The sequence below is a fragment of the Pseudonaja textilis genome, chromosome 2 (genome assembly GCF_049901715.1).
Source record: "Pseudonaja textilis isolate UNSWEBS1 chromosome 2, rPseTex1.2, whole genome shotgun sequence".
Lineage (NCBI taxonomy): Eukaryota > Metazoa > Chordata > Lepidosauria > Squamata > Elapidae > Pseudonaja > Pseudonaja textilis.
This window is the reverse complement of record NC_141991.1, coordinates 133,137,345-133,151,095: the sequence shown is the minus strand read 5'-3', so window position 1 is coordinate 133,151,095 and position 13,751 is coordinate 133,137,345. Positions and strand designations below refer to the sequence as shown.

General features: G+C 39.6%; 1 protein-coding gene across 2 annotated transcripts in view; it reads left to right on the top strand.

The window, feature by feature from the left end:
• ATF7 (activating transcription factor 7) overlaps window positions 1–13,385 on the top strand; it is a 117,141-nt gene extending 103,756 nt beyond the window's left edge. Inside the window, exons 8-12 of one of the 2 annotated variants that reach the window (XM_087925358.1) lie at window positions 1,120–1,233; window positions 3,407–3,559; window positions 5,483–5,680; window positions 7,478–7,586; window positions 8,603–13,385. In XM_087925358.1, coding sequence (XP_087781484.1) covers window positions 1,120–1,233; window positions 3,407–3,559; window positions 5,483–5,680; window positions 7,478–7,586; window positions 8,603–8,820 — 792 coding nt within the window. In that variant the 3' untranslated portion in view covers window positions 8,821–13,385. The remainder of the gene's footprint in view (window positions 1–1,119; window positions 1,234–3,406; window positions 3,560–5,482; window positions 5,681–7,477; window positions 7,587–8,602) is intronic. The other variant, XM_026714852.2, reaches the window with a different exon arrangement.
• The last annotated feature ends 366 nt before the right edge of the window (window positions 13,386–13,751 follow it).

The following is a 13,751-nucleotide window of genomic DNA, read 5'->3' as shown; positions in this document are numbered from 1 at the left end:
GAACATGTCGGCTTTTCCAAGCCAGGAAAAACTCCCTCCCTGGCCTCTTCGGGGCATGAAATGGTTATTTAGCTTTTATTTCTGCATATGGATTTGACAAACATGAGCACCTTCTGGTGCATCTTGTATTATTTCTGATATTGCATTCAAATCAAGTGTCTGCTTCTTTGTGCGGTAAATTTTCATTGACTTTTAAGTGTTTGGAAAGTTTCTGCCACAATGGAAATAGGTCGACTCCAATAAATTGGAAAGACTAATTTGTTAGGACAGCAGAAGACATCTCTCTGTGTACCTAGTGTGGAGGTTTTCAAATGACTGCCTTTTCTCCAGGTGTATCAATAATACTGCATGAATTCTACTTAGCTTACATAGCATCCTCCCTCTCCAATTGCTGTGAAAGTGAACAATATCATAAAATGACGGTAAAATTGCAAAGAACCTTACAGGGGATAACAAATTGGTCAGAAGTTTTCCTCCTTATGATAAAAACATAATTCTGAGTCTGCCTTTCCTCTAAACATTTCTGGCTTCTGCACTTTGTTTTTGAATTATTTTTGTCCCTTCCACAACCTGAAAAAGTTATCTGAAAGACGACAATAGCCTTGAATATTGCTCAGTGATGTGTTCCGCCCCCTCTAATTCAAGACCAAATGTTTAATCATGATGGATCCCCAAGTGCCTTTGTTCTAAAAAAAATTATGTGGGCCTAGTTACCTGGAACCAGAATCTTCCTTGTGATTGGCAGATTGCCAGCAACCCCCAATTTCAAGATACAAATTGTTATGCTACAGTTTTTAGGTGACTGTTGAGAAGTTGCACACGGATACCTGAAAGCAAACAAGGATATTTGGGACAATATTTTTTTTTTAAAGAGAGAGTATTTGGCTATTGTAGCCAAATGGAATGGTTCAGAGAAAGTGAACTGGCCAGCAATTTTCCTGCCTCCTGTTTCTTCTTCTTTTCAGTCTGGTTAAGTGGTTGAAAATTTGTGGATTTTATGTGAACACCAATGGTGGGATTTTTGTGAGGCATTTTTTTTTCTTTTGGGTGTGTTCTAAGTAAAAAAAGAAAACCTAAGATGCTTCTTCTTCCTCCTCCTCCTCTTCCTCCAATATATAGCTGGCAAGGCCGATGCCTATGGTGCCAAACATTCCTGGTATTCCTGGTCCCCCGGTTATCAGCAGTGGCTCAATTTCACCATCAGGCTTTCCAGGACACTCTGAAGCTAAAATGGTGAGCTCCTTATTCTACTTCACTGTTCACAAGATGGCACCTTTTAAAGAATCAAATGAGAGAGATGTATGCATCAAGATGCATTGTAGATTTCAAAAACATTTTTTCTATCATTCTAGTCTTGAAGGCATGGCTGGCTGGGATATTATTCTGGGAGTTGAAGTCCACACAACTTAAAAGTTGAGAAAACACCGCTGTAAAGAAACTTCATCTTGTAAAAATGTATTAGATTGTTGTATCATTTTTCAGAAATCTGGCTTAGTCCCCTTTGCCATTACCGCTTGCACAATTTACAGACAAAGTACTAGTTCCAAAACTGCTAAAGCTCACAGTGGGTTTTTTTTTTCTTTTGAGTTGTATTCCCATGCCAAATACAATAAATTTGTTTTTGAAATTCCTCTCAGATTCAAAAGCAACTTGGTGTATGACAGTCTTCCCAACTTCGAGCTTTCCAAATATGTTGGAATTGCAAACCCCAAAATTCCCATCCACGGAGGCTGATATATGGCAGTAGAAGAGGAGATATTCAGCCAAAACCACTTGTAAAATCCTTTTTAGCATATAAAACTAATGCAGAGTCCTTTGAATTCTGGCTTGGTGTTACAAAGACTACAGCCACAAAAGTATAGACATGTCCAAATACAGCATATTAAGAGTAGATATTAACTTTCATCTGAGCAAATATCGCACAAATGTAAGAAAAACAGTTCCTGTACTTTTTCAGGCTAGACAGCCTTTACACCAACATAATATTTTATTTTATCTTACAGGCATATCCTCATGATAGTTTTATAATCTCTCTCTTTTAACTGTCTTACATATGACCAAGTTATTTTGAGTCTAACACACACATTCCTTGGAAGGAAAATGAAGTAAAATGTAATAAAAAACCCAGTGTTTTACTAGAAAAATTCAGCTGTCTGAACATTTTATGATGACTTATTTCTTAATTGTATGGGAAAGGAAGAATTCCTGTTTAAACATTCCATATTAATTAGAGCTTCTCCACAAAAAAGTTCAAAGTTCAAACCTTTATTGGCAACGCACAACGTGTACAATAATATTGAATGACCCTCCATTGGTGCAGGCCACACAAAACACAGAATACATCTCATTAATAACAGAAAATCCCCAAACCCAAGTACACACACACACACACACACACACACACACACACCATCGGTATAGACATATTGCTTGTTATACTTGCGCTGTAAGTCTGTCATATTAAATCAGCCTATTTGTCCGGCTGGCTGTGCTCCTATATCTCCTGCCCGATGGTAGGAGAATAAAGAAATGCTGTCCAGGGTGTGAATCGTCCCTCAGGATTTTCCTCATTCTGCTGAGACAGCAGGACATGACGATTTCATCCAGTGGGGTTAGGGGGCACCCTCTGTAGGGCCTTCCTGTCCTTGGCTGTTAAGGACATAATATATGAGGACACTTTCTATCGTAGACCGGTAGGAGGAAGTCATCAATCATTGTTCCACCTGATTTTTCCGCAAGACCCTAAGGAAATGGAATCTCTGTTAAGCCTTTCGAACCACCTGGAACATGATATTTTTCCAGGTGAGGTCTTGGCTGAAGTGCACTCCCAGGAATTTGAAAGAGGAAACCCTCTCCACACAGCCCCCCCTTGATATAAAGTAGGGCAGGCTCCTCTCTCTGCTTCCGGAAATCCAACACCATCTCCTTTGTCTGAGATTTTTCAGATTTCCTTAGCAAAAAGAATTCCCAGTCACGTGTGAAGTGTTTACATCCATTAATCCAAGTTTTTATTTTTCTTCTAGGAACATAAATGTGAACCTCTAGTTAACAGCATGTCAGGTTTACTGCCCCTTGTCTTCAACAGACTGCCTCTTTTGAGCAAACTCCAAATATGTGTTAAAAACATCAACAATAGCAATAGTACTTAGACTTATATACAACTTCACAGTGCTTTACAGCCCTCTCTAAGCAGTTTATAGAGTTAGCATGTTGCCCCCAACAATCTGGGTCCTCACTTTACCGACCTCAGAAGGATGGAAGGCTGAATCAACCTTGAGCCAGTCAGGATTGAATTCCTGGCTGTGAGGAGAGTTAGCTTGCGATGCTATGTTTTAGCCACTGTGCCATCTCAACAAGCAGAAAGTCGGGCTTCTCCTAGTGTTTGTTTTGTCTTCATCCCATGCAGAGGTTAAAAGCCAGCCTGACGCAAGGAGTTACTTCCTCACTGAACGGCAGCAGCATGATGGTGGGATCAGCGAGCACAATGGTGACTTCCCATCCTGAACAGGGTCAGATACTTATCCAGCACCCTGATGCACCTTCTCCAGCCCAGCCACAGGTTGGTTAAATGCCAAATTGGGTTAAGTAAAGATTCAGGAAACAGAAGTGAGACTACAATACAATCTCGTCCTTCCTCAGCTGGCAGGCGCATCTGCCAAAAGAAAGAGCCCAAATTTAGGAAAGCTGCCGTGGAAATTTGTAAAGGCATTTGCTAGACTGTATGAAATTTAATTAAAACCCAACAGCTACTATTTGGAGCCAGATTTTTATTTAAAAGAAAAATGTACTGGTCCTTGTGAGTAAAAGGGGAATGGGGAACTTCTAAATAGAGGCTTCGGCTAACTATGGTATTAGAGAGAGTATGATGGGTGGCATGGCATAATATGCTATGGAATGCACACTTTTTATTCGTATTTTTTAAGATCAAATGTGAATGTAAGATTTTGAGCCATTATTAAAACAAGAATGACCTGATGATAATGAACTCTCTTATGCAATAATATAGTCATTTCTGGAGAAGGGAAGGAAAACCGTCATCAGCTTCCAGCAGTCTTTTAGTTATCTGGGAATAAATGCTACTTAATTGTGGATTTCTCTCTTCCCTTATGTTCCTGTACATCTTTCTGTAGTCTTTCCCCATTTCCTTATAGAACCAACTCTCCTTTTTGCAGTTTCTGAAAAAACTACCGTGCTTTAGAACAAACTTTAAATGTTGCAAATGAAAATAAGCTTGAACATTCAGCATATTGTTTTTCCTTGTTGCCAAATTTCAGCTTTCTAGTTGCAGGATGTGCCAGGTTTAGGCACTCAGTTTCTAATTCCCTGAGCAGGTTTAGGCACTGAGTTTCTAATTCCCTGAGCAGGTGATTAGACTAGGGTGAGCATCCATTGCTTCTGTCAGCATTGATACCAGATGTTTATCACTGAGATACAACAGCAATGGGAACAGAGTCAGAAACGGGGACAGAGTCAGAAACAGAGAAGCAATGTTTGCAAATCTTCTCTCCCCGTCTCTCTTCCTGTCTTAATTACTTGAGTTTAAATGCACTCCATTTGGTCCTGCCAGCTTACCAAATGCCAGCCTTCCATCACAATTACCACCTGCTCTGTCAGTTAGAGCTTCCAGAAGTTTACTGTCCATATGTTGCCTGACTAACAGCGAGTATAGAGAAGTGGAAACTGTCTGTCTAATTATAGGGCCCATTTGGGGAGGCTGAGCTAAGGTGGGAACCTGCAAATTTGTTTTTGCTTTTGGCAGTTATTTCCATTTGGCTACTTAAAAATAAAAAGGATTTCAGTCACTATTACAGCGTTGCTTCTACCACACAAGCATCTCATTGCAAAAATAATATAGATGCTTGAACAGACACAAGGGAAAAGAGAAGTTTTTTTAAAAAAAATTAAATTGATAAAAGGATGCAAAATCAAATAATGACCGAATATTCCAAGTTGCTTGCAGATAAATGCACAGCAATTGACATCTGTGCGTTTTGTACATCTATTTTACAAATAGACTATTGGGAACCAGACAAATCAGAAGAAAGTGTTATTTATTGTTTGTTCATTAAAAGATTGTAGTTATTACTTTTTATTCTCAGAGAAAATATCAGAACAGTTTACAGAAAAATACCATGCAAAATATAATAAAAGCAATCAAGAAGAAAAAGGCAAACATTAAACAGTAAAGTAGCATTTGAGTAGCATTATGGCAGTGCTAATAACCCCGAAAATTGATTGGGCATGTTCTTTGCTCCGTATAAGTATATATGACTGCTGAGTTCTTAATAGAAGGTGGACCTCTTCAGATAATGGCTGAACTGCAACTTTCAGCAGTTCTAGCCAGCATGAGCAATGGCAAGAAATGCAGGGTGGTGTAGTTTAATAACACCGGAAAGCCACAAGTTCCTCCTCTTTTTGTTTGAACAGCCTGCCCCATCTTCTGTATAAAAAGCCTGCCCACCTATCTGTCCTTCGTCCTCAGGTTTCCCCAGCTCAACCCACACCAAGTACAGGTGGCCGACGGAGACGCACAGCAGATGAAGATCCAGACGAACGCAGGCAGCGTTTCTTGGAGCGAAACCGTGCTGCTGCCTCCCGCTGCCGCCAGAAACGCAAGCTCTGGGTGTCGTCCTTGGAAAAGAAAGCAGAAGAGCTCACCACACAGAACATCCAACTCAGTGTAAGTAGGCTTGCCAGCATGCCTAAAGTATGATAAATGTACCCCTAATATCACATCTATCCTTGCTTTATTTTCAAGGCCATCATCCTCTAGGGTACTTATGTGAGATCTATAGTTCATAAATTTGTTCCTAGCCGATACAATCTGAAATTATGGGACCTGAATGTAGCGTGGAGGTGATTTTTATACTCTGAGACCTTCATTGCTTATCTTTGAAGATCCTGACATTGAGTAGGTATTCTTGGTCTTGGCTGTCTACCATCTGGAGGAGCTTTCCTTGCCGGGAGTTGGGGGGAGATTTGAGGTCTCTGTGAAATAATGCATTCTACTAACACACACTTTCTGAGACTATAGATCCCTCATTTAAATTATAGGTTCTTGTGGGAATGGACATTTTGTGGAACAGACATTAGGGCCTCAGTCATTTTTATTTCTTGTTACTCGTCGGTGTAGACTTTTTCAGAAAATCTTACAACTCAATTCCAATCTTACTGCGGCAGATCTGTTTACTCACCCTTTGACAAGGATAATTCATAGTCCTCCTCTTCTTTTTCTTTGTTCCCATCACCTATAAATAATACATCATTATTAATATATTGTTATCATTTCAAAATATCCTAACGTGAAGCTTTCTGTTATTATTCTTATAAGTAAGAAAGACATGTTAACTTTTATGTGGTCTAAATGCATAAAGAGAACCTTTTCATGCTTTCCATCTGTCTCTTAACATTGGAAGCTTCGTTTCTTCTCTTGTCTGCTGTGGAACCTTGGCCTGATTTGGTGCATTGCTGGTGCTAGATTGTGAGCCAAGCTATTTGCGCTGCTATGAATTTTTTGGTTTGCTTTTTACTACCCTGCTGCTTAACTTATTCTGAAGCTTAATAGAAATTTCCTGCCTTTGAGGAAAAAGAATTGAGCCTTCTGGTTCTTGGGCCTAAGCCAGCAGGGATAGTTCTGTCTTAGAGGGAGAAACTGAAGTTCAGTGTAATCTCCCTTTCAGTGGTAATAAAAAGAATGTTAATACACTTGAGTTATTTCCATATGTGCCCTTGCATGGTGCTCCCACCATTTTTGAGAGACTTACACAAAGAATGCAACTAAGCAAGTCTACCACGACATGGTTCATCAGCTTCAACTCCAGTATTAAAACAGGCTGCTACCTGCATTCTCCATAAGCAGCCTCTGTCTGCTAGAAACCAAAAATAGCTCCAGCATTCCATGAAGCTAGTATGCTAAGAAAGGTAAACCTGGAAGATGGGCTTGTTTGGCCTTTGTGATTTTTCAGCATCTTTTTTGTAAAACCCTTCCAGGTACCTTGCATCAGCCCTGCAGTTTCCACTTTATATTTCATTGGTGGAAACGATACTGCCTAAGTGTGTGTGCTTGTGTACAAGTGCGCACGTGCATTACATTTAGCCTGACTTACTTCAAAAGATTTTCAGAATTAAAACATCTTTTATTTCAAGGTTTCTTAGATTAGAATCTCCTTTCTTCACTACCAGGTTTCCAAATTGGCCTTTTCAAAAATATGCCAATAGCAAAAGACACCATTTAGGCATAGGACTGAGCCATAGGATCATAACAATTTTAATGCTAAAAAGAGGGGCATGACGAATGAAGCATTCCCTAGGCTAAGTAATGAGTAAAAAGTGCTGGCTGAAACCCATCATCCATAAATTCCTTCATATTTATGTTGTACCTCTGATTGTTCTGTCACTGTTTCAAATTAACACTTAACAAGATTCAAGATTGGATATTGAACCAACGCAATGAGACTAAATGTTTCCTTTCTCATAGAATGAAGTTACATTATTAAGGAATGAAGTTGCGCAACTCAAACAACTATTGTTGGCTCACAAGGACTGTCCTGTCACTGCATTACAGAAGAAAACACAAGGTTATCTTGGTAAGCAGAATCTTATAAATATTCAAGCAGAGCAACAAAAAAAAAAAACACCTGATGATGTCACCTAGTTTGGGTAATGAAACATCTGCAAAAAAAGCAACCAAGCTCAGAGAACACCAAGGCTCTCAATTTCAACCCTGAGTTACTAGCATTCTCTTTTATCGAGGTCAGATAGAGATTTTAGAATTTCAGCATTTTATGAAACAGCATTTTGGAATCAGTCAAAATTTAGAAAGCATTCTGTAATTGAAGAGTTGTGAATATTACAAGAACACCAACTCTGACCTAAGCTATTCCAAAACTGTTGGGGATAGAACACCCCAGTTATTATGGCCAGTTCTTCCATTGGATGATTGGATGGTTTAGTCCATATTATCTCAAGAACACTCAGTTGAAAAAGATTCTACTACATTTGCAGCTATAAAACAAAACCTATTTCCCCCCCAAAGGCTGCTTTTTTTCCAGTGCTGTAAAACTGTATTTTTTTTCCTTTTCCTCTTCAATTCTTAAAGTTCACATTATAAGGCGTAGCTGTAGGGAAAAACATTCAATTGGCACCTAAATAATGCCAGTAAATTCTTCTCTTATGCACATTCACTCCAAAGCAGTTTTATCATTGAGATGTGTGGCTGATTTGTTTTTTAATCGAAGAAACCAGAATTGGCTGACTCTTGACAACAATAAACTATGGTTTATCGAATACAGGTGGCTGGATTCACATAATAGGCTATGTAAAACGAAAGTCTATGATCATGGTTTCAGTGTATCCAACACAAGATTATACAAATACTTTTGATTAGCATCAGAATGAGTTGTATTTTCAGGCTTGTTAAGTCTGTAATGAAGCTGAATTTTTGTACAGAGAATATTGTGGCCAAAAAGAGCAACTCAGTTGAGAAAATGTAACTGGTGAGAACTAGCAGAATAATAGTTGCCGAAGCATGTTCTGTAGAAGTCTGTAAAGCCAAGCCCAATCATTAATACCATTTTCTTTTTCCCTTTTCTTGAAAAATCAGAAAGCCCCAAAGAGAGTTCTGAGCCCACCGGTTCTCCAGCTCCTGTCATCCAGCACAGTTCGGTGACTGCATCTCCCAATGGGCTGAACGTCCGCTCTGCAGCTGAAGCCGTTGCCACTTCAGTCCTCACTCAGATGGCCAACCAAAGGACAGAACTAAACATGCCCATGCAGTCACATGTCATTATGGCGCCGCACTCCCAGTCTGCTGGCAGATGATGTCGCCAGTTGCATGGCATAGAACTAACCAATGAACTGCAGCCAGAGAGACTGATCATAACTAAGCCCCTTGTTCAAAATGGGGTGGATACAGTTTTTGTTTTGTTCATTTTGTTCATTATTATTTTGATTTCTTAAAAATGAGTGAAGGGCAGCTATGGAGCTTCTAACAAAGTATATCTCACATAGGTCCTGGCCTCAAACATCTATCCTAGGGCCATCATCTTTCCGGAGGGTGGCTTTGGAAAAAGTCATTTTGCCACACTTTAGAGACCATTTCTCACCCTATCTAGAATCAACCATTTGGATAGCCTTATACAGTGTGATCTTAAATGGTATGCAGGTATACATTGTGCTAACACTAAGCCTCCCTTAGTTTGGTTATTCATGGTGCTTCTTTGTCTTGGCTACTATAGCAAGAGAAAGCAGTTCTTGGGAGGTGCTGTGATGTTTTGCTGGTGCTGGCCATTTTTGTGGAAAACTTTAGCATCCTGACTGTTTTTGTAGCATATCCATCAACATGGTACCTGGCCTTCCATTCTACACTTTCACACAGGATACCAGCTCGTGGCTCTGAAGGTGGTAAGCTCCATAATTTGGTCGGTTTGAACTGTTCAAATTGTTTTGTGAAGAGAGTAAGAAACCTTCACTCTTAGCTGCTGCAACTGACGGGTGATTTTGCTGTTCTGGAAGAGAAAATGGCAGGCCTGTTGTATGCATTGTAGATCACATAATTTGTACTATGCATATTATCAGGGATACATTTTTTTGGTCATGTTGTTATCTGATACAAACTTTCATTCTTGTAGTTCAAGAGGAAGCCTTCAAAACACAATGGGAATTCTTTTATTTTTTTAGGTTACCGGGGGGTGGGGGGAGCTAAGGCGTATTTCAATAACGAGAAGGAAGAACATTCACAAGGGCACCTCTTACTGCAGGGGTGTCAAACTCATGTCGTCACAGCAGTGTCACGTGATGTATCGGGACTTTTTCTCCCTTTGTTAAACCGGGCATGGGCGTGGCCAACACATGATGCATCCGGCCCACAGACCGGGAGTTTGATAGCCCTGCTTTATTGTGTCTAGGGGAAAAAATAGAATAATTCATACCAGTGTTTCTCAACTTTGTCAACTTTAAGATGCCTGGACTTTTAGTAGTTGCAGAATCATAAGCATTACAGTAGCAGGTTCAAAGTTACACAGTGCTAAGCTACAGGATGTAGCTAAACAAAGTTGTTTGGGGACAACATAAGAGTTAACTCAATGGCAAAGAAGCAGGAGAAAGTATTTCTGTTTGCAAACGCTAAAGATTCAGTACTCTTATAAGCCATGTTCATTTCAAAAGCTAAGCTGATACGTTTAACCAGTGAGCTTTTCAAGATTGTGGCCTTAAATCATGGACTATTTCAAAGACAAAGAGGATGGGAACAAACATTCCAAATTGCTTCCCCTCTTACTATTTTTTTTTTTTTTTTGGTCAAAGGTTTTCCATTCTATTTCTCCTTCAGATGATGTCACCTATTGTCTTTTTCCATCTGTCTCTTCCAAAATAAATACCAAGTTTCTTGCACATTGCTATCATAGGGTAGATTGAAAACAAAAAAGAAGAATTGGAAGTAATCTCTCCCTTTTTCTTCTGCTTCTTGTCAAAGTGTGCGCATGTGCATCTTGGACTGACCTTGACCTCTTGCTAGTTGGCCAATGTTTAGCTTGAATCACAACCAGAGGAAAAGGTGCAGAGTGGTAGTTAGAGTGTAGCTATGCAACTTGCCAACTCTTCCACTATTTTGTCTTCCTAATTATGTGTCTTTTGTTTAAATAAAACATTGTCCTCAAAGGGGCTGTGTACTGTGTGCTGCCAGTCTATACAAAAAAAATTATTATTCCTCAGTTTCCACCCAATAGAAAGCACACATATAATACACACACAAATGCACATGTCTATGTATGTATGTGTAATTGTATATGTGGCATGCTAAACTTAATGCAGGTTTTCTGTTATTGGTGTTGCTTTCATCACGATCAATCCAGCTTCTCAGGACCTTAATGTCACTTGCTCTCCCAACTGTTTCCTTGTCTGAATATGATGCTGTTGCTTCTTGTTCTGTTCTTCTGTGACAAAATGTGTTTTGAATTTCTGCAGACTTCCTTTTAACAAGCATTTCAGACCTCCTGTCACTTGTCTTTTTCCTCCTCCTCCCCCCACTCTTTTCCTTGTTCCCTTGATATGCTAAAAATGCAAGTTTGGCAAGGGCTTTGAAGTATAACTTGTCCCAACAGGGTATCTGTTTCCTTAGTGACAGCTCCAATAACAGTGCACAGCAGGTGTAGCCAGGATCTTCTCAGGTTAATAGGACAAGAAATGAGCTTGCTGGCAAGTGGGACAGATGATAAGGTATTTTAGTTTTCTTTTTTTTTAATTTATGTTACTTTTTTGTACCTTTAGAAACATAACTGTGCTGCGTTCTTTCATTTAAAAAAGAACACTTCAGAATTCTGCTTGTTGTTGAATGAATGCAATGCAGGTCTAGAGAAAGGACTGTAGAATTTTGGTTTCTCATATTTTCCATTGAAAAGTAAGGGCTCACAATAGCATTGAATTTACTATCTGGGACCTAGATTCTCATTGAGAACGAGTGCTTTGCTATGAGAAAGAACAAATGAAGCTGTCAGTTGCACTATTGGCCAACCTAATTCAACACTATCCTTGCTAACATTGTGGGAATGGTAAGAAACCTGGAAAGGAAGTATGAATGTATCAACATTTGCAAGTGAGTGATAGGTAGAGACTTGCCAAAGGGAGGTTAAATTTTGGGTGGATTTCCTTCCGTAGTTCAAAATGACACCAAAAGATAGGTATGGCCCAGCATTGTTCTTTCTCAGTGAATATATAGTTCCCTCCAAGAGTTGTATAGTTGAGACACAGAGCATGACTCAGTAAACCCTAATAATTCAGAGCTGTGGCTTAAGAATAATCCTCAAACTTAAAGAAGGTCTTTCTTTATTTGGGGCTGTGAGATAAAAACCCCAAATCTTTCTCTTAGATGGGAACCTTGTTTTAGAGCAATTGGCAATTTTGCCTGGAACTTTCTATATGAAAATCAGTTGGTCTTTAATATGCTATAATCTCTCTCCTAATTGGACGTGAGGCCGCTTTAGTTACTTCTAGGCAGGGACGTAGAGCATACTCCCTCAACTTGGCACTCTCTGGAAGGGCTGGATGGGATCAAGACTGCAACTCTCCTTGTAACGGACAAAGGAGAATATTTGTAGCTCAGGGTTGAAACAAGGAGTCCTTGATGCTCCTTGAACTAGACTGTTTTCTTGCAGAGAGCACCAAGGACCCTTGGCTATCTTGGCTGGAATGATGGGAGTTGTGATCCATCACATTTGAATATGCCAAGCTGAGGAAGGATGATCATTATTAAAGATCATGTGACGTTGGGGTGGCCTTCCCTCTGCCTTAGTTCGTGATCTGTGCTGCTTGCTATTCAGTCATTGTCACTCAGCCTGGTTCACTTAATTCTGTTGCAGAGTAGACAAATGTTGAATCTTCCAGTCAGTGTGAGAGCTGTGCTCAGGCTCTGAGACAGTAAGAAGAAGTGACCTTAACACTCCAGGAACAGGTAAGAGGGCTTGTGGAAAGGACCTGATTTGATGGGTCTGGTAGAATGCGCAAGCTGCTTCTTATGGGGGACCTACTGTGGTTCAAAATCAAGGAGTATAATATAAAAGAGCTTTCATAAAAAGCGTCTCATTCCATTAGCCTACCCTAAAAGAACATGACTGCAGCCCTGTTCCAGGAGTTCCCTGCCTCAGTGCTCCAGTACTTTGGAATAAGAAGGGAGTGTAGCAAACAAAAGGACGCATAGTATAGGCCAAGAGGACATTCTTATGCACCCCTGGGAACTCCTGCTAAAACTGGATAAATTCCACTCTTCTGTTAGATTAAGCCAATCAGCCAGCCAGAGTCTCCGCGTGACAAAATGGGCGGCAGATAAATTTAATAAATGAAGAAATAGATTAAAGTATCATGCTGTTAGAGATGGAGAAATGTTTGAGGGGAGGGCCTCAATAAAATTAGAAACCATATCCACCTTGTCTATTGGACTCTGCTGTATCCTCAACCAAAAATTGCCCAGCCTAGTACAAATAGAGCCTGTGAACAGAATTGAAATTATTTTATCATTATTATTTTTTAAAGTATTTGAAGGAAATAATTTCTCTTATAGCATTTTAAAATTAAACTCTGCTTTGCTATCCCCTTTTCCATGTACTTGCATGTGGATTGTAACAGTTCCCTTAATACGATTCTGTGCTCCTAGCAATTATTAAAAATGAAGCCACATTCTGCATGTTGCTTTAGTTCCTGCTATTCAATACCTGTAGTTCCGGAGTTACAAAATTCGGGCTGTATAAATAACTTCTGCTGCATGGAATCACAGTAAGAGGTGGTTCTTATAAGGCCACTGAGTTATGTGAAGCATTGGTTAGACTGTGATCAGTCCTCTATATGTAGCTGACACATTGGTTGTCAGAAAGCTTTAATAAACATATTAAAACTCATAACATCAGCAATTGGGTTTGTAGCAAGGATCTCTCTAGTCAACTTCAGATGATGGCCAAGTTGTTGTCTAAAAATATTTTCTTTCAAGTAAGCAAAGAATTCTTGAGATTGAGAGCGGGGTAAGGTGTGATCCTGTCAAGTAGTCTTCTAGCTTGGAGAAAATATTAGCTGTGCATGGTATGCTAAGGCTGATCTACATATTCTAGAGCAATGAGTCTCATTTTATTTCAGCTTATTTTCTGATTGTACCAAGGAAGTGCATTCTGGGCTCAATCCCATATTTATAAGAAATTACTATTCTAAGTGTGTACCCTTCCAATCTGCCAATTGACCAGGGGCCACATGTCTGTTACTGAACCCTTTAA